Source organism: Salvelinus sp. IW2-2015, linkage group LG14, assembly GCF_002910315.2.
Source record: "Salvelinus sp. IW2-2015 linkage group LG14, ASM291031v2, whole genome shotgun sequence".
Lineage (NCBI taxonomy): Eukaryota > Metazoa > Chordata > Actinopteri > Salmoniformes > Salmonidae > Salvelinus > Salvelinus sp. IW2-2015.
Genome location: NC_036854.1, coordinates 47,304,514 through 47,326,732, shown reverse-complemented (window position 1 = coordinate 47,326,732; position 22,219 = coordinate 47,304,514). Strand labels below are relative to the sequence as shown.

At 40.3% G+C, this 22,219-nt stretch overlaps 1 protein-coding gene across 1 annotated transcript; it reads left to right on the top strand.

The window, feature by feature from the left end:
- Window positions 1-14,810: 14,810 nt before the first annotated feature.
- On the top strand, window positions 14,811-19,276 carry LOC111972617 (melanocortin receptor 4-like). Its single transcript, XM_023999635.2, has one exon. The coding sequence runs from the start codon at window positions 15,419-15,421 to the stop codon at window positions 16,433-16,435; it is 1,017 nt and encodes a 338-aa protein (XP_023855403.1). The 5' UTR covers window positions 14,811-15,418; the 3' UTR covers window positions 16,436-19,276.
- Window positions 19,277-22,219: the final 2,943 nt, after the last annotated feature.

The window sequence follows — 22,219 nt, the reverse complement described above, 5'->3', positions numbered from 1 at the left end:
ACTTGAACTGGACTTTTTTTTCTGAGGTCTTGACTGATTTCTTTTGATTTTCCCATGATGTCAAGCAAAGAGGCACTGAGTTTGAAGTAGGCTTGAAATACATCCACAGGTACACCTTCAATTGACTCATGTCAATTAGCCCATCAGAAGCTTCTAAAGCCATGACATAATTTTCTGGAATTTTCCAAACTGTTTAAAGGCACAGTCAACTTAGTGTATGTAAACTTCTGACCCACTGGAATTGTGATACAGTGAATTATAAGTGAAATCTGTCTGTAAACAATTGTTGGAAAATTACTTGTGTCATGCACAAAGTAGATGTTCTAACAAACTTGCCAAAACTACAGTTTGTTGTCACGAAATTTGTGGAGTGGTTGAAAAACGAGTTTTAATGACTCCAACCTAAGTCTATGTAAACTTCCAACTTCAACTCTAGGTCTTCATTCAGCATGGAACGTAAGYGTCGTTCAAAACTCTGACTCAGTTGRCAAGTCAACACATGCGTCAGTGTTGCTGTGAACCAAATCATAAAAGACAAGGGAACTGTATATATACTCCTGCAAACTTTAGACCATGAGTATACACAGTTTCTAGTGGTTGAAGTATCGCATTGTAAGAAGGCAAATGTAGCCTAGTAACCTTGTGCAAATAGGGAATATGTGTATAATAACACTCTTATTGATAACAAAAAACAGGTAGCAAAATATAATAATAATATACAATCATCAGCTAAGATGGATCATGAGAAGAAGAAAGATGTTATACCCTACCAATTTTACCCTACCAATTATTATTATTATTTTTTTTTTTGCGTTGTTTGTAACTGATATTTTTTCTTATTTTGTACATAATGTACCATCTCTTATGACCAAAAATCATTTCTGGACATCAGGACTGCGATTAATCACCACGGACTGGCGGAGTCTGATGAGACCGACGCGAACGATATACTGCTTTCTCGGGATATACTACTTTCTCGGGAACAGGCCCAGATCCCCATGATTTGCGTGAAGAGGTGGAGAAAAAGGGGCCAGAAGGCGGGCTGCCTTCTGAGAATTTGTAGGTATTCGAATAAACCCCCACTTCCTTCCATTCTGCTAGCAAACGTGCAATCTTTGGACAATAAAATAGATGACCTACGCAGAAGATTAAACTACCAACAGGATATTCAAAAATGTAATATCTTTTACTTCACAGAGACGTGGCTGAACGACGACYCTYTCAACATACAGCTGGCTGGTTATACGCTGCACTGGCAGGATAGAACKGCGGTGTCTGGTAAGACAAGGGGCGAKGGACTATGTATTTTTGTAAAWAACAGCTGGTGCACGATATCTAAGGAAGTCTCGAGCTATTCCTCACCTGAGGTAGAGTATCTCATGATAAACTGTAGACCGCACTACCTACCTAGAGAGNTAGCAAACGTGCAATCTTTGGACAATAAAATAGATGACCTACGCAGAAGATTAAACTACCAACAGGATATTCAAAAATGTAATATCTTTTACTTCACAGAGACGTGGCTGAACGACGACYCTYTCAACATACAGCTGGCTGGTTATACGCTGCACTGGCAGGATAGAACKGCGGTGTCTGGTAAGACAAGGGGCGAKGGACTATGTATTTTTGTAAAWAACAGCTGGTGCACGATATCTAAGGAAGTCTCGAGCTATTCCTCACCTGAGGTAGAGTATCTCATGATAAACTGTAGACCGCACTACCTACCTAGAGAGTTATCTGTATTTTTTGTAGCTGTTTACATACCACCACAGTCAGAGGCTGGCACTAAGACAGCAATGAATGAGCTTTATTACGCCACAAGCAAACAAGAAAACGTTCACCCAGAGGCGGTGCTCCTAGGAGCCGGGGACTTTAATGCAAGTAAACTTAAATCCGTTTTGCCAAATTTCTATGAGCATGTTAATTGTGCAACTTCCTGACAGGCAACCCCCAGGTGATAAGGGTAGGTAACAACACATCCGCCACACTGATCCTCAACATAAGGGTCCTTCATGGGTGCATGCTCAGTCCAGTCCTGTACACCCTATTCACTCTGCACGGCCAGGCACAACTTCAACACCATCATTAAGTTTGCCGATGACACAACAGTGGTAGGCCTGATCACCGACAAGACAGACTATAGGGTGAAGGTCAGAGACCTGGCCGTGTGGTGCCAAGACATCAACCTCTCCCTCAACGTGATCAAGACAAAGGAGATAATTGTGGACTACAGGAAAAAGAGGAGCGAGTATGGCCCCATTCTCATTGACGGGGCTATAGTGGAGCAGGTTGAGAGCTTCAAGTTCCTTGGTGTCCACATCACCAACAAACTAACATGGTACAAGCACACCAAGACAGTTTTGAAGAGGGCACGACAAAACCTATTCCCCCTCAGGAGACTGAAAAGATTTGGCTTGGGTCCTCAGATCCTCAAAAGGTTCTACAGCTGCACCCTCGAGAGCATCCTGACTGGTTGCATCACTGCCTGGTATGGCAACTGCTCGGCCTCCAACTACAAGACACTACAGAGGGTAGTGCGAACGGCCCAGTACATCAACGGGGCCAAGCTTCCTACCATCCAGGACCTCTATACCAGGCGGTGTCATTGGAAGGCCCTAAAAATTGCCAAAGGCTCCAGCCACCCTAGTCACAGACTGTTCTCTCTGCTACCACACTGCAAGCGGTACCGGAGCGCCTAGGTCCAAGAGGCTTCGAAACAGCTTCTACCCCCAAGCCATAAGACTCCTGAACACCTAATCAAAGTGCTACCCAGACTATTTGCATTGTCCCCCCTCTTCTTTTACACTGCTGCTACTCGCTGTTCTTATCATGTATGCATAGTCACTTTAATAACTCTACCCACATGTACATATTACCGTAACTAATCATTGCCCCCGCACATTGACTCTGTACCGGTACCCCCTGTATATAGTCTTGCTATTTTTTTTATTTATTTTTTTTTTATTTTTTTTTTATAAATAAATAAATTTGGGGGGGGGTGGATCAGCTTAATATTGCGGAAAGAATGTTGTTTCCAATGTAATTGTCTGCATCATTTCCAATCCCCCATATTTTTTTGGGTAAATATATATATCCATTCACGTATGCATACATATACACATATATACATACACATACCTACATAGACATACATACTTTTTTTAAAGAGTATACCTTTATTATTATTCCCTGCAAACCCTACCACCGATCCCCCAATTGGAGTAAACTGATAAACATTTCTGTTTTTACCTTCAATTTATACATCTTATACACATTTACAGACACAGTCTACTTTATAATGTTCTCTTGTTTGTTCTTAGTCCTTCCTCTATTTTCTGTTGTCCATCCGTTTGATTTCCAATTGTAACTGTGCTATTTCACAATAGCTCCGCACCTATAACATTTCACAGATCCGTATCCCTACATTGTTTTTAATCTTGTTTATTAGTCCCACCCTTCAGCTCCACTCAAACTTTCCCATCTATCTTCCACATCATCCATTTCGGGATTTTTATTTGCATAATATTTTTCAGCTGTGGCTGTGATGCTTCACAAAAGATTTGAATCTTCCTATTCTCATAGCTTCCACGGATTGTAAATTAAAATAAACATTTTTGCTAAAATAATTATTATATTATTGATTGGATTGACTATGGCTTTTCAAATCCCCGTATTTGCCTATCTGTAAGGTTAGTTTCTACGCAAATGTTGCAATTCTTCAACCATTCCTGGACCTGTGACCAAAAACGAGCTACATGCGGAACAATACCAAATAAATGGTCTAATGACTCTGCTCCTCACAGCAGAAATCTACAGAGCTGAGAAAGATTGTATCCCCATATATATAACTTCTATTAGTTGCAAGAATTTTGTAAATAATTTAAATTGAAAAATTCGAAGTTTTGAATCCGGCGTTTGTTTTGGCGTATCAATTCATAACATGTGGCCATGGAAAATGGGTACATGAAAATCTCTTCCCAACTATTTTGCAATTTATATGGCACAGCTGTAAGTTTTTTGGTCCTTAATGAAATTGGTATATGTTTTTATTTATATCGACATTTTCTTTAACCATTTATGTTCTTTAATATAAGGCCGACATACAAGTTCCTTACTTTTAATCCCTTCCAACCTGCCTCTTCGATTTTTGTGGTAAGGCTGCAAATTAAATTAATTAATCTAACATCACCGGTCAGACCCATTTAATTTTGGTAACACTACATGGAATGTAAAATGTGTATTTTTTTAGTGATCCAATCACTGTAGGTCATGCTCTACAACAATTCGCAGAGTACGACCTGCCTCACGCAGGAAGCGGCGCAGGTCCTAATCCAGGCACTTGTCATCTCCCGTCTGGATTACTGCAACTCGCTGTTGTGGCTTCCCTGCCTGTGCATTAAACCCTAGACACTCATCCAGAACGCCGCAGGCCCGTCTGGTGTTCAACTTTCCCAAGTTCTCTCAGTCACTTAGCACGTCTCCTGCTCTCTCCACTGGCTTCAGTTGAAGCTCGCATCCGCTACAAAGACATGGTGCTTGCCTACGGAGCTGTGAGGGGAACGGCACCTTCCGTACTTCAGGCTCTGATCAGGCCCTACATCCAAACAAGGGCACTGCGGTTCATCCAGCTCTGGCCTGCTCGCCTCCTACTGCACTCTGAGGAAGTAACAGTTCCCGCTCAGCCCAGTCAAAACTGTTCGCTGCTGTGGCACCCCAATGGTGGACAAACTCCTCACGATCGCAGGTCAGCGGAGTCAATCACCACCTTCCGGAGACACTGAAACCCCACCTCTTAAGGAATACCTAGGATAGGATAAGTAATCACGTTCTAACCCCCCCCCTTAAAAGAGTTAGATGCACTATTGTAAAGTGGTTGTTCCACTGGATATCATAAGGTGAATGCACCAATTTGTAAGTCGCTCTGGATAAAGAGCGTCTGCTAAATGACTTAAATGTAATGTAATGTTTAATTGGTTTGTAATTTTGGTAAGAGCAGACATTTCCATATGGTCTGTGTTAGCTGATGTGTTGACATTACTCACCAGTTCGCTATTTATTGTATCATTCACAAAAATTATACCTTTTTTAAACATTTTATCGATAAATAACAGTTTTTTATCCATTACTATATTGAATTAAACCACCAAGATTTGTTGTACTATTTGTTCCGTCTTCAGGTGGATTAAAACTGAAATTGACAAACCAATCTTTCTAAGCTTGTTTAAAATAAAGATATTTTGGAGATTATTTCCTTTTCATGCAACAGAAAAGCGAGCAGGTGGTAATTGAATAAAGGAAAAAGGCCTTCTTGAACATTAGGAATGAGACATTGAGTACCAATCTACTAGAGAACCAGTTTGGATTTAAGTATAACTTTTGTATGTGATGGCTTAGTGAAGAGGTCTATGCTTTAATATTTAATAAATTTCTGCCCTCGAATTTCATATTCGTTATATAAATAGGCCTTATTAAATTTTATTGGCTTGCCCGTTCCAAAATAAAATTGAATACTTTTTTGTTCACATATAATTAAAAAGCAGTACTGAGTAGTAGAGGCCAAAACATAAAGCAAATAGGTAACTGTGATATAGATTAAAGAGTTAATCAGGGTGATTTCCCACAATGACAGGTTTTTTCCTTTCATGGTAGCAAGATCTTTATTATTTTTGCTAACTTCTATAACATTTATTGGAACGTGAGCTCATTTTTCTTTTGGGATTTGGTATACCGAGTATGTCCATCCAATCTACGTCAGACCATTTACATTGGTAACTACGTGGAATGTAAAATGTGTATTTTCTTAGTGATCAAAATACGCTAATATGGTACATTTATCATAATTTGGTTTTAATCAGAGGGAAGCAAATGTTATGCTAGATCCTCTAAGAGGCCGTTAGAGAGATTCTAGTTGTGGTTTTTAAAAAGAAAAACATGAACCATTCAGCGTACAATGACCACCTTAGTTTTTAGGCCCTGGATTTCTAATCCTTAATAATTAATGTTTTGAAATCTAATTTATACAGCTAACTTTATGGCAATAATAAAGTAGATAATGCCGTATGGTGGGACGAACACCTATGTTTTACTCCTCTAATAGTTTTAAAATTTCTGAGATGTAGCATTATTTACTATTTTAACCAACCTCAGGTTCTATACATAATTTTTCCCATTTTATAAGAGATTCCCTCAAAATTGAAATATTCTAGGCATTGTATATATATAAACTCCAGTCGTACTTTATCAAAGCCTTTTCAAAATCAGCTATGAAAACAGGCCTGGTGTCCCGATATTTTTCATAGTGTTCTATTGTTTCCAGTATGCTTATATTATCAATGTATCGTCCATTGTAAAACGTGCTGATTAGGATGAATATAGTATTGGACAAACTTTTTTATTCTATCGCTCGCCAAGCATTTTGCTAGGATTTTTGCATCACTTAACACTGAAGTGTAAGAGTGTCTCCAATTTTTTTAAATGGACTGGATCTTTATATATACCACTTGGGCTCCTGTTTCAGTAATAATGATATACACCTACTTGTTTGGCGTGTCTGATATCTTATCATTTATATAGGGAGATCGTTAACAAAGCTAATAGTGGTCTTTTGAGTATATAAAAAAAATGTTTGTATACTTCCACTGGTATGCCATCCAGTCCTGGGAGTTTTCCCATCCTTAAGGCCCAATTGCATCAAGTAGTTCCTCCTCTGTAATTAGGCTTCACATGAGTCTTTCTGTACAGATGTTAATTTATACATTATTATTAGGGAAAAAATCCATACAATTAGTTTCAGTTAGTGGAGATGGAGGAGCCTGAAACGAAATATATTCTTAAAGTACTTTACTTTCCTTTAAAAATATCATTTGGTGAATCATGCGTGACTCCATCATTTGTAACAAGTTTTAATACGTTTTTTTTGGGGTAGCATTTCTATATTGAAGATTGAAAAAGAATTTGGTGCATTTTTCCCATATTCCATCCAGTTAGCTTTATTTTTGTAATATATTAGCACTGGATCTTTCTTGAATAAGTTCCTCCATTTCTTTTTGTTTTTCCTCTAACTTATTCTGTGCCTCTATGGTGACGTTTTATTGTTATCTAAACTGTACGTGTTAGTCCTTCAATTTCCTTTGTTAATATGGATCGCTTTTTGATCGAAATTGCTTTTGTTTTATAGATGAGTACTGAATTGCATGGCCTCTAAAGGCACACTTAAAAGTGTCCCATACAATATGGGGATCTGCTGTACCTATGTTATGTCTAAAAAAGTCAGTTATAAATTCTTCTGTCCTAGTTCTAAACAATTTATCATCTAGTAGGCTTTGATTAAATTTCCAATATCCTCGCCCACGTGGAAATTCTGTAAGAGTAATATATATGCCAATTATGTGATGGTCCGACCGCATTCTGTCCCATGTCGCATAGTCTTGCTATTTTTATTTTACTGCTGATCTTCAATTACTTGTTACTTTTATTTCTTATCCGTATTTTTTTAAACTGCATTGTTGGTTAGGGGCTCGTAAGTAAGCATTTCACTGTATTTGGCGCATGTGACTAATGCAATTTGATTTGATTTGCTGTTAGTGAGAAGAGCGGAAATCTATTTATTTTATATTTGCATTCTAAAATAATTAGAAATAGGAATATATTTTCTATTATATATTTCATTTCCATGACCATTGCAGAATAAATTCCTCACCTTTTCTGACTGTGATGGTTTCATAGGCTACCTTGCGAAATAGCCAATAGGCCTACAACAAGTGCAGATAGACTACCATTCGTCCCATCTCTCATTTAATTGTACCTACAGTACTTCACAGTAGTAAATCAATAAGCTATTTCCAGTGTTTTGTTCTTTGTGATCTGATCCGAAGCGAAGTTTAATGGTAGACGAGGCCTTTTCCATAGACATTTGTAGGCTACATCTGAATACTTTAATTTCTCAAGTAGACAATGTTTTGTTTAGAAACATAATGCATATCTCATAATCATTGCAGAATAAATTCCTCACCTTTTCTGGCCATGATGAGTTCATATTCCTGAAGTAGCCATACAACAATTACCATGCGCATCTATCATTTAATTGGGCCTATTAGATAGGCTATTATAATTTCAAGTGTTTGCTCTATGCATCTGACGGTGAGCGCGGTTTATAACATACAGTAGAATTTAACAGATGAACGGAGGCTTGTAATAATGCTCGTTCACGCACGCACAGTTTTTCTACAGGTCTGAGTTATACAGGGAAACATGCCTATGGATATATTTAGTGTAAAATGTATGCATCTGTTATAAATGAGGGCCCTGGGGATTCAAAAACACAACCTCAAGCCCACTGTTCTCCCAAAGCAACAGTGCAGTCGAATAAGCAGTACAGACTGCCAATCAGCTCCTTTGCAAGTTCTCCAACCCCTACCTTTTAGCGTACAGATCAACCCCCCTCACCAATTGACTGGGCCCAGCAGAGTTGTTGCAAGGCGGGAAGCTGCGTACGACCATTCCTACTCTGCTCTCACTGTTGACGCCGGAGTGGCCAGACCTCTCTGAGTTGACAGAAAATCTAAGTTCAGCCAAAAGAAACACTTCGACAGCCAACATCAAGCAAAGGCCCTCAGCTCTCTTCTCCCAGGAGAGACAGTGTGGACAGTACAAGACCCCTGGGACAAAGGCATAGTGCAAGGACACGCGGACACCTCACTATCCATCCTAGCAAACACACATGGCCAGCCAGTCAGGAGAAACTGCTGACACCTCACCCTGGCACAACCAGAATGTGTTTTTATCCATGTGCTAGCTTGGAGAGGCTGAAACACCCCATTGATTTGACTAAGCTCCCCCATAGCGCTCCCAAGAACATCCTTATGCTTCAAATGTTCAGCCTAATGATTGTGAGAGACATTTGACAGCTCAATGTATGTCTGACAATTCCTACTTCTCAGCTTTTTACAGCATCACTTAAAAGTGATGAAGTTGCTTGTTTCAGGTTTTTGCCTATAAAACCAACCCTCAAGGCAGAGGGAGGAGCTAGAGGACATGGATTACTCCATGAAATGAGTACCTTTTGGTTCCCGTTTATATTTTAAGTAGAAATTGTGCACCAATATTGCATTTTAAAAGCCTGTTATGTTCAATGGTGCCCTTTAATATAGACCACATGGAGAATTCAATAAATCAGATTTGTTATATGAATAATAACTTGCTAAAGTGCCGAAGTTCAGCATTTTGACAGATCCCTCCATGCACAATCTGTGACTGCCAGGAAGATTTTAATAACCCACTTAACGGCGACATTCAACCCAAGTTTTCACCATCATTGTAAAGCTCTAATTATAATGTTGCTTTGACAAAGTCATTTCTGAAAAGTATTATTTATTTGTGATTAGTGATTCATTTTAAGGTCAACCCTGTTACGTGGTGAAACTATTCCTTTTTAAATAATCTAATAGTCAAATCAGAGTGTAAAAGCAGGTGAGCTGGTTCTACTCATTTTGGCCATTTTCTGGTGGAAAACTGAGTGGGTCGAGCATAACATGTCAATCCTGTTGCCCATAGATAGACATGATAGAAATGTTTTAATGATTACATTATTTTGTGTGAAGCTTGCATTCAATTGCCCTTCCCTGTTGCACACAACAGGCTACCATTTCTCCTGTCACAATGATGAAATAGTCCACCCTGTTACAGTCTACCAAGCTACTTTACTTGCCACTTAATAGGCACTTACTAGAGTTGTTTTTTTATTTAACCTCTTGAGATGGGAWAACARGTTTTTTTAAATTAAGTTGAACATGTGCTTTTTATGACAGAGTGTTAAAATGAGGTGAAATCAAACATTTGTTTTCACCAATTTACACATTTCAAAAGGCACCGAACTGGTGGAATGACCCAAATCTCTCGGTTATGCCCTGAGTGTGGGTTTGAAGGCACAGACCTGGAACCAGCGTTTCACAAAGGTAATTGAAGGAGTCACTTTACTTGTACCTTGAGTCGCTCTGTATACCACTAAAACATCTAAATGTAAATGTCAGGCAGCATCGCATGTACAGATCATTTTTATAGATTTTTTACAGTATTTGTCATAAAGTACTTTTATAGTAGCAATCACTTTCCTTGCTTAGTTTTACAGCAGTCATGACCTTCCACAAAGGGATAGATTTGCRGCAGGCGAGCGAATTCCATTCCATTACATTACAGTCATTTAGCAGAAGCTCTTATCCAGAGCAACAGCATACATGTTCATACCCACAACCRTGTCCTTGCAAGTCCAATGCTCTACCAACTGAGCCACATGGGACCATATTATATACCATCATCATATTTGGATGTGTGTGAGATAGCAGTCATGACATTTAGCAGTAAGCTAGATGGTTACGTAAAAAAGTACTGTTTTGACTATTGCTTTGAATAGCTGGCCTTTGCTTTAATTAAATAGCTGCATGTCTACACGCAAATAAACAAAATCTAGTCAGAAATCAATCTTTGTACTATAGCCTTGGGTGCYTTGTTATGTCATTCACATCCGAACAAGTCATCTTTTATAAGATAGGACTAACAGACCCTCAGAAAGCCCGTGATGACGCATGTGTATGTGTGTTCTTCCTATATGTAGCCCAGTAAAACATTCCAGCCACTGCCCATGGATTCATCATGGGCTGTCACATATACTCCCTCTCTGGCCTCTAGGTCACCGGACGGCTGATTATTACGCACACCTGTCACCATCATCACGCGCACCAGCGCTTATTGACACTCACCTGGACTCCATCACCTCCTTGATTACCTGCCCTATTTATGTCACTCCCTTTGGTTCCTTCCCCACATGTTATTGTTTCTGTATTTGTTTGATGTTGGTGGGCTGTTTGTGGTTTTTGTTTGTTTATTTATTAATTAATTAATTAAATGTATTCACTCCCTGAACTTGCTTCCCGACTCTCAGCGTAGGTCGTTACATGGGCTTACTTGTATTATTATTATTAGAATTTGATTGTTTGTCGATAATCACTATACCTCACTMGACAGTTGTGTTTCTATCATGAGTTTATAGCCTGGGTACCAGTCTGTTTGTGGCATCATGCCACTCCTTTGTTTGGCTTGGCGAGGAGAACAATTATAGCACAAACAAATCTGGGACTAGGCTAATGAGCTTATACTTATGTTATTTTTAGCTATGGAATGAAAAACATTCCAAACATGTCACCTATAAATTATTTGGTATTACAGCATTCATTTCTTSAGTTTATATTTGTGTTACTATCTTTGCCACGGAAAGCATAAAAATATTGCCTATAAATGATTCAATGTAAAAGTTTAATGCTTCAAGTTACAGAACCTAGTTTTGGTTTAAAATCTGGATAAAATCCAACACTTCAAACTGTACTGTGCGATTTAATTCTAAATGAGAAGATGTACACTAAGGACTTTTCAATTTGCTAATTTCAATCTATCACATGGCAAGTCATTACATACCATCAATTTAACAGTGTCCCCTAACAGAAAAATTCATGCATTTCACGTGTTTCACATACCAAGTAAATGCGATAATGTGTGACAACATGTTAAAGCAACATGATACACAATGCCGCTGTAAATATAAAGCAAAACAGAAATACAGTATTTTATTGTTAAATTGTAATAAAATTACAGCAATTGCTGAAAGTGAGTATGTCACATTACAGCATACCAATGAATATTTAATGTTATACAGTACCAGTCAAAAGTTTGGAGAAACCTACTCATTGCAGAGTTTCTTTATTTTTAAAATTTTCTACATTGTAGAATAATAGTGAAGTTARCAAAACTATGAAATAACACATYTGGAATCATGTAGTAAACAAAAAAGTGTTAACAAATTAAAATATATTTTGTATTTGAGATTCTTCAAAGTTTCCACCCTTTGCCTTGTTGACAGCTTTGCACACTCTTGGCATTCCCTCAATCATCTTCATGAGGAATGCTTTTCCAACAGTCTTGAAGGAGTTCCCACATATGCTGAGCACTTGTTGTCTGCTTTTCCTTCACTCTGCGGTCCAACTCATCCCAAAACATCCCAAAAATCTTGTCTTCTCCGGACAAGCTTTTTCCGGAAGCACCAAACAATCGGAAAGGGGATTCATCAGAGAAAATGACTTTACCCCAGTCCTCAGRAGTCCAATCCCTGTACCTTTTGCAGAATATCAGTCTGTCCCTGATGTTTTTCCTGGAGAGAAGTGGCTTCTTTGCTGCCCTTCTTGACACCAGGCCATCCTCCAAAAGTCTTCACCTCACTGTGAGTGCAGATGCACTCACACCTCCCTGCTGCCTTTCCTGAGGAAGTTCTGTACTGGTGGTGCRCCGATCCCGCAGCTGAATCAACTTTAGGAGACGGTCCTGGCGCTTGCTGGACTTTCTTGGGCACCCTGAAGCCTTCATCGCAACAATTGAACAACTCTCCTTGAAGTTCTTGATGATCCTATAAATGGTTGATTTAGGTGCATTCTTACTGGCAGCAGTATCCTTGCCTGTGAAGCCCTTTTTGTGCAAAGCAATGATGACGGCATGTGTTTCCTTGCAGGTAACCATGGTTGACAGAGGAAGAACAATGATTCCAAGCAACACCCTCCTTTTGAAGCTTCCAGTCTGTTATTCGAACTCATTCAGCATGACAGAGTGATCTRCAGCCTTGTCCTCGTCAACACTCACACCTGTGTTAACGAGAGAATCACTGACATGTCAGCTGGTCCTTTTGTGACAGGGATGAAATGCAGTGAAAATATTTTTGTGGGATTCAGTTAATTTGCATGGCAAAGAGGGACTTTTCAATTCATTGCAATTCATCTGATCACTCTTCATAACATTCTGGAGTATATGCAAATTGCCATCATACAAACTGGAGCAGCAGACTTTGTGAAAATTAATATTTGTGTCATTCTCAAAACTTTTGGCCACGACTGTACAGGTGAAATCAGTCAATGACACAGACATGATGGCATGTCAAGAAGAACTATATGCTGTCAACCAAGATGTTTTGAGTTCAAATCCCAGGTGTGGATATGTTGAATAATAATTACTGTAAAAATAAACATTCACAATGTAATCAACTGTCAGTTGAAGTCACTGTTTGTATAAAAAAAAGACTGTTTGTGTGTATCCTAACTAATCCTTTTTGTTTGCAGGGCATCACCTAAAAATAKTCATGTGAAAAATAATCACGTGAACATTTGAATCCATATGTGAAAGGTTATGTGAAATATCAATTAGCACTTTCAGCACTTTCCCATAACCACGTTTAATGGCAGAGATCTGTAATGAACTATAATTTATATTTATGAGATGGAATTTTATGCAGATTTAGCACTGATGTACATAGATGTTATTCACACACATTCTCAGCCCCTCAGTGTCTCTATCTCTGCCCTCATACACATGCACGCATGCACACAAATACACACACACATACACACTTCAGGTGGGGACAGATAACCATAATGTTGGCAGCTAGTGACACGTTTTGGATTCAGATCACTGTCCTCGCCCATCTCCGTGAACATCTGTACCTTCCAAATGGCACTCTATTCACTTTATAGYGCACTACTTTTGACCAGGGCRCACTGTAAATGGAATAGGGTGTAATTTAGGACTTAAACATGATATGTGCCATATTAGAGGATTTTGGGTCAGATAAACAAGGCTTACATTATTGAACTTGGAACTTAATTATAATTCTTGTGCACTTCACTTGGTTCAGGRTGTGTCCAAAATSGCATCCTATTCCCTATTTAGTGCATTACTTTTGATGAGGGCCCATAGGTTTTGGTCAAAAGTAGTGCACTTTAAAGGGAATATAGTGCCATTTGGGACATAATATTCTCTTTGCGAGGCAATTATGCGACTCACTGGTTTACAAATAATTAATCTATTCAAATAACTGAGGCAATAACATTACAAAGTTTTTTTTTTAATCCTTTCCAGTCCAGAGTGTTCGGTCTCTGTTAAATGGGAAGAAAGATAAACTATTAAGAAAATAATCAAAGAATGCATATGGTTGTTTTCTAAAACAAGCTAGGTAACTGCACTGTTATAATCCACAACTCCTTCATTCTTAAAGGTCCTGAACAGTCAATATGAAATGTACTTTATCTTTTATGACTAACTACCAGGAAGTTAGAAAAGACAGAGTGGGCGGTGAGCTTATATTCTTGAGCTCACCTTGAACGATAGTTCTTTGAAACACCCCTGTCAAGCAACTTGGATGCAGTGAGCAGTGTTGCAGTAAAATCCTCTCAACCAAATTTGGTGATCCATGAAGCAACTCAAAGAACACTGAAACTGCATCAACAACAATAACATATTTTTGTGGGTGTATTTTATGATGTTGTTCACAGCAGCACTGACTGATGTGTTGTCTTGACAACTGTCTCAGAGTTTTGAACAACCCTCCCCCCCTTCATTCCATGCAGGCTGAAGACTTAACTAGCCAGTAAATATGTCACCTTGTGTCCTTAATAATTAATCCGTGTTTGACATGGGGGAGGGGCCCAGTAACTTTATYATCAAACTTGATAAATGTAGAAGCAACAGTCATTTGTCATGCTTTGGTCATCATACTTTAATCTGGTTTCATCCAAATATCATCCAATTTAATAAAAAACATGACATTTAAATCTGCTGTGCCATGTGTTTCTATCAACACCAGCATGACAGCTTGCCCCACCCTCCTTGTGTGAGCTGATTGGCTGACAGGGCTGGGTGGGCGAGGCTGTGAGGAGGTTCGTGCTTGACTGTATAACACTGGAAGGAGAGGGAGGAGATTCTGTAGTCTGCAAAGTAATCTGCCTGCATGTGTTCTGCTCCACTCTGCTCTCTCCATTGCTGAGGTTCAGACTCCTGTCACCGATCAAATCAGCTCCTGTTCTTTCGTTCTCTGCCATGCTCTCTCAATCTGCTGCTTTCTTTATCGTCACTCCTTCTCTCTATTCTTATCTCCATTTCACCTTTCTGTTTTACACACTTTTTAATTCATCTCTCGTTTTATAATCTTTGGCATTCTCCGTTCCCTACCTGTCTCATTCTTTCATCTCTCTATTTTCATCTTTCCCCCATCCCCACTATCTATCTATCCATCTATCTATCTTTTCCTTTCTTTCACTTTCTTTTTGGAGGCTGTCAGTTGATAGCAGTGCAGAGTGCCAGGTGCTAAGGAAGGCTAACATCAGCAGATGTCTGGAGAAAATGACTGCTTGATCAGTTTGGGGGCTGGCTGACGCAAAAGAGAGGATCTGGGATTTATTCTGTTTTCCACCACCTGCCCGACGCTAGACTCTGACTACATCCACTGAGCTGTTCTTTCACAGCAAAGAAAGACAACAAGACAGCAGAATGGGGACAATAAAGMTTCACTTAAACACTACAAGAACCAACTAAGAGAACTAACAACTACGTGATGAATTCCACAGACCACCAAGGGTTGATCTCTGTGGGCTATACCAGGAACCTCAGCACTGCTGGGACTCTGGGAACCCTCAACAAAGACTCAGAGGGCGTTGGTATCAAGGACTCCTCAACGGGATGTTACGAGCAGCTCCTCATCTCTACCGAGGTCTTTCTCACACTGGGGATAGTCAGTTTATTGGAGAACATCCTGGTGATTGCCGCCATCATCAAGAATAAGAATCTCCACTCTCCCATGTACTTATTCATCTGTTCTTTGGCTGTGGCAGACATGCTGGTCAGCGTCTCCAACGCCTCCGAGACCATCGTCATCGCCCTGATCAACGGCGGCAACTTGACCATCTCCGGGTCGCTCATAAAGAGCATGGACAACGTGTTCGACTCCATGATCTGTAGCTCACTGCTGGCGTCAATCTGTAGTCTCTTGGCCATCGCCATAGACCGCTACATCACCATATTCTACGCGCTGCGCTACCATAACATTGTGACGGTAAAACGAGCGATGGCGGTAATCGCGTGCATCTGGTCGTGTTGTGTGGCATCGGGCGTGCTCTTCATTATCTACTCTGAGAGCACCACGGTCCTCATCTGCCTCATCACCATGTTCTTCACCATGCTGGCGCTCATGGCCTCGCTCTACGTCCACATGTTCATGCTGGCCCGCCTGCACATAAAGAGGATCGCCGTGCTGCCCGGGAACGTTCCCATCCGCCAGCGTGCCAACATGAAGGGCGCCATCACCCTCACCATCCTCCTGGGCGTGTTCGTAGTGTGCTGGGCTCCCTTTTTCCTCCACCTCATCCTCATGATATCATGCCCCAGGAACCCCTACTGCGCCTGCTTCATGTCYCACTTCAACATGTACCTCATCCTCATCATGTGTAACTCTGTCATCGACCCACTGATCTACGCCTTCAGGAGCCAAGAGATGAGGAAGACCTTTAAGGAGATCTTCTGCTGGTACAGCCTGCCAAACCTGTGTGTGTGCGAGCTGCCCGGGAAATATTGAACTACCGAACAAGCCGGGCATCTGTCAGAGACCCAGTAAGTGTGACAACTGCTGAGGTAGCATCTGCGTCTGTGTCTCGTCACATGAAAGAGCTGAGAGGTTGTATAGGCTACATTATGGTGTAACGGTGTAAATAAGATCAGATGTTTTTTATTGCCACCAGATAGGTGCAGTTTAAATGTGTTGCTTTACAGGGTCAGSCATAGTACAGAGCCCTTGGAGAGAATTAGGTTTAAGTGCCTTGCTCAAGTGCACATGAACAGATTTTTCACCTTGTCGGCTCAGGTATTTGATCCTTCGGTTACTGGCCCAACACTCGTAGGTAGGTAGCCTAACAACGGTTACATGTACAGTATGGTGTAACGACTACAGTATGGTGGAAGTTGAGGGTGACGACTGCTGAGGAAGCATCTGCCTCTCCTCACATGAAAGAAACCGCCTAATTGTGATTGGTGAGAACTGATTTATCCTCGTCCTGCCCAGTGCTCCAGAACACTGCTGTAAATTATTAAAAAGTAGTTCCTCTAAATTGGTTCTGGTTACTATGGCTCGGGTTGCCGAGGAGGTAGGTTGGTTTACATACACCCTGTACAAAAACACAACAGAAATAACATTGTTTCTTTTCAGCACAATAAGGCATACTTTTGTTTGTCCTTAAAAAAAGTAACTGAACCACAATGTGAGAAGATACAGTATGATGACGATATGAGAAAAGAAGATGAATATTTATATTAGAATATTTAACATTTTTAAAGATATTTGAAGAACTGAGTGGCAGCTGCCTATGCACTATAGTATTTTTGAAGGATAACATATAGCACGTAAATTGCACACTATATCATACTCTGAGAGTTTGGTAAGATGGAAAGCTTCAAACAGATCATTCACCTCCCGTTTCAAAAACATGCTGTTGCAATTGGACATTGCGAGCAAACTGTACAGGCTTCTATTGTACATAAACATCCAAACACAGTGATTTGTAGAATAAATTCACAGCAGCATAGCTGAACCCTTTAAAGTCTCCTCTAACCCAAAGCTGCACCAATTTTCCATAAAAATCCACAAGAGCAAAGAGGAATAGCTGATAGGCAACAGAGTGCCACAAAAAGCCTGCAAAGTCGATGTCCCCGTTTATAAACACAGGGTCTCTACAGTTATTGTTATTTGTGGTCGTAACCATTGTTTTTGAYTTAACTCAATGAGGGGGGAGGGTATGCATTTTTTTTTACAGTACAAGGGGAGAGTTATGTAAAACTGTTTTCTACGTTCTGTCTCTAAAACAAGCACTTATTGAAATGACTTGTGTTGAGAATGAAGCCTGTCAGGGGAGTGGAATGTAATTTGCTTAAAATCTACCTATGCTGCTTATTTAAAAATAATTATGTTTGTGTGGACATGTGCATTTAAACAGGCACACTTACATGACGAAGACGTACTCTCATCTATATTTTTAATTCATCCTCAATATGCATTTATCAAGTGCTTGGATAATAATTTGCAGGGTAAAGTGTACATTTAACTTCTTATCTATGAATGTCTATTTTGCTCTTTATTCTAAAGTTGAAACTATGTGAGTATGTGTTTTTATCTTAATATGATGTTGTTTGTTGTTGTGGCCTTAAATAGTTTGCACTGTGATGTAAAAGAAAGAAYAGCAACTTGTTTTTTGTAGCACCTGTGTTATGTAGGTAAGTGATAACGCCGTCGTTCTGTACTGTGTACTTCACCTTGGAGATAATGGACGACCGCCTCCTCCCTTCGCGAAGTACATTTTTCCAAGGTAATTTACAGAACTGAGACTTGTATCCTGCTTATAGCACATGTGSCAACAAACAATACTAAAGCACACATTTACTGGTKAATAACGTTTTCAATTATATTTGGGTACTAAGCTAACCTACATAATTATTTTAAGATGGTCATACCATGGATCATGTAGATATTTGAATTTTAGAAACCCTTTAGGCATCAAAWAATGTATGAAAAAAGTGCTTTGATAAAATATTGAATTTGGCCTTTACTCCTATAGCCCATAGAAGCYCATAGCTGCATTTGTGTTATTTAAGTTGTTTTCTAGTGACATTAATTTGGATACTTCCAGAACAATGAGCTGATATGATGCGTGATTTTTCCTGGCATAGAACAGTTTGCCTTCTTGTAAGGACACTGTTCATTATGAGGAGATCGAATTGCATATCAAACACTAGGATAGAAGCTAGCTAAATAGCTTGTTGCTTGCAAGCCTGCCAATACGACAACTGAATTCAACAATATCAGTTGCTGAAAACAGCTGGTCAAACTACAAACATGTGTGAGGATTTGACAGCATACACAGCAAATTCTCCAGCGTTAAGTCAACACTGAGAGTGTTAAATCAACACTGAAAGAGTTGGACCATTATATACACAAGTGTTAAACAASTGTTAAATTAACGTAAAACAAGTGTTAAATTAACATACTGCTTCGTGTAAAACCTTATTCAAATATTTCCCAGAGTGCCTTTGATTTCAAGTGACTGGTTAAGTTACCACCCATGACTGTATTTGTTAGTGCCAGAGACATGTTTGTTGCAGTCAACTATGTAATAAGTAATGAATTTCCCTAAATGATCTACTAAGTYACTATGTTGTCAGAAATGTCATAATCATGTTCATCATTAAATTTGATATTTGGATGAAACCAGATTGAAGTCTGACAAATGACACATTAATAAAATGATTAAGGGAATAGGGTGACATCAGCCTAACTCTCATTTTAATACATTGATGTTAACATGATATTCTCTTCCCTAATTTAAATAAGTTCCACCTTGTTACCAACATCGGAGAAGGCATTTTTGCGGAGAAGGCATTTTTGCAGAGGAGCGTGTTTTATGTAGCTAGATAGACTACTCCACTCTAGGGTGTCAGCAAATATATGAAAAAGTTTACACTATTCACCTATTAGGTGGTGGGCCAAAGCCTTAAAACGTTAAGTTGATCGATCACAGTGTATCCCAGACAGGAAAACATTCTTATGATGACTATTACATTTGTTGGCACATTCAATTCTTGCTAATTTTTTCATAACTACATTTCAATACTCAGGCAAATATGCCAAAGGACTAAAGTTGGAACTAATCAGAACACACGTACACACCCCTCATGATAAAGGCAGCCAATGGCCTGATTTTATCAACAATGTAAACACAGCCTGCTGTCCAATGAAGAGGAACAGATAAAAACTCAGCTACAAATACCTAGATGTCTGGTTAGACTGTAAACTCTCCTTCCAGACTCACATTAAGCATCTCTAATCCAAAATTACATCTAGAATCGGCATCCTATTTTGCAACAAAGCCTCCTTCACTCATGCCGCCAAACATACCCTCGTAAAACTGACTGTCACCGATCCTTGACTTCGGCGATGTCATTTACAAAATATCCCCCAACACTCTACTCAGCAAACTGGATGTAGCCTACCACAGTGCCATCCATTTTGTCACCAAAGCCCCATATACTACCCACCACTGCAACCTCTATGTTCTCGTTGGCTGGCCCTCACTACATATCCGTCGCCAAACCCACTGGCTCCAGGTCATCTATAAGTCTTTGCTAGTTGAAGCCCAGCCTTATCTCAGCTCACTGGTCACCATAGCAACACCCACCCGTAGCACTCGCTCCAGCAGGTATATTGCACTGGTCATCCCCAAAGCCAACACTTACTTTGGCCGCCATTCCTTCCAGTTCTCTGCCGCCAATGACTYGAACAAATTGCCAAAATCTCTGAAGCTGGAGTCTTATATCTCCCTCTCTAACTTTAAGCATCAGCTGTCAGAGCAGTTTATCGATCACTGTACCTGTACGCAGCCAATCTGTAAATAGCACACCCGACTACCTCATCCCCATATTATTACTTACCCTCTTGCTCTTTTGCACCCCAGTATCTCTACTTGCACATCACCATCTGCATATAAATCACTCCAGTATTAATCCTAAATTGTCATTATTTTTGCCTCTATGGCCTATTTATTTCCTACCTCCCTACTCTTCTACATTTACACTGTACATAGATCTTTCTATTTTTATTTAATTTTGTGTTGTTGACTGTAAGTCTGTTTATGCGTAACTCTGTGTTGTTGTTTTTGTCGTACTGCTATGCTTTATCTTGGCCAGGTCGCAGTTGTGAGAACGTATGAGAACTTGTTCTCAACTGGCCTACCTGGTTAAATATTTTCAGCAAACTTATTATGTGTAAATATTTCTATGAACATAAGATTCAACAACTGAGACATAAACTGAACAAGTTCCACAGACATGTGACTAATAACGTGTCCCTAAACAAAGGGGGGGTCAAAATCAAAAGTAACAGTCAGTATCTGGTGTGGCCACCAGCTGCATCTCCTCCTCATGGACTGCACCAGATTTGCCAGTGCTTGCTGTGAGACGTTACCCCACTCTTCCACCAAGGCACCTGCAAGTTCCCGGACATTTCTGGGGGAATGGCCCTAGCCCTCACCCTCCGATCCAACAGGTCCCAGGCGTGCTCAATGGGATTGAGATCCGGGCTCTTCGCTGGCAATGGCAGAACACTGACATTTCTGTCTAGCAGGAACTCATGCACAGAATGAGCAGTATGGCTGGTGGCATTGTCATGCTGGAGGGTCATGTCAGGATGAGCCTGCAGGAAGGGTACCACATAAGGGAGGAGGATGTCTTCCCTGTAATGCACAGCGTTGAGATTGCCTGCAATAACAACAAGCTCAGTCCGATGATGCTGTGACACACCGCCCCAGACCATGACGGACCCTCCACCTCCAAATTGATCCCGCTCCAGAGTACAGGCCTTGGTGTAACGCTCATTCCTTCAACGATAAACGCAAATCCAACCATCACCCCTGATGAGACAAAACCGCAACTCGTCAGTGAAGAGCACTTTTTGCCAGTCCTGTCTGGTCCAGCGACGGTGGGTTTATGCCCATAGGCGACGTTGTTGCCGGTGATATCTGGTGAGGAACTGCCTTACAACAGGCCTACAAGCCCTCTGTCCAGCCTCTCTCCGCCTATTGCGGACAGTCTGAGCGCTGATGGAGGGATTGTGCGTTCCTGGTGTACCTCGGGCAGTTGTTGTTGCCATCCTGTACCTGTCCCGCTGGTGTGATGTTCAGCTGTACCGATCCTGTGCAGGTGTTGTTACACGTGGTCTGCCACTGCGAGGACAATCCTCTGTCTGTCTTGTCTCCCTGTAGTGCTGTCTTAGGCGTCTCACAGTACGGACATTGAAATTTATTGCCCTGGCCACATCTGCAGTCCTCATGCCTCCTTGCAGCATGCCTAAGGCATGTTCACGCAGATGAGCAGGGACCCTGGGCATCTTCTTTTTTGTGTTTTTCAGAGTGAGTAGAAAGGCCTCTTTAGTGTCCTAGGTTTTCATAACTGTGACCTTAATTGCCTACTGTCTGTAAGCTGTTAGTGTCTTAACGACCGTTTCACAGGTGCAAGTCCATTAGTTGTTTATGGTTCATTGAACAAGCATGGGAAACAGTATTTAAACCCTTTACAATGAAGATCTGTGAAGTTATTTGGATTTTTATGAATTATCTTTGAAAGACAGGGTCCTGAAAAATGGATGTTTCTTTTTTTGCTGACTTTAGCTAGCTGGCTCCCAGACTGAAATAAGATAGCTGTTTGAATGCACTTGAAATATGGAGCATCATCATCTAAAGATGTAACTCCGTTTTCCATTTAGCAAATGTTTTAAAAGCTAGCAGATTATGTTGCAGCTAGCTACTGTAAATGACAATTA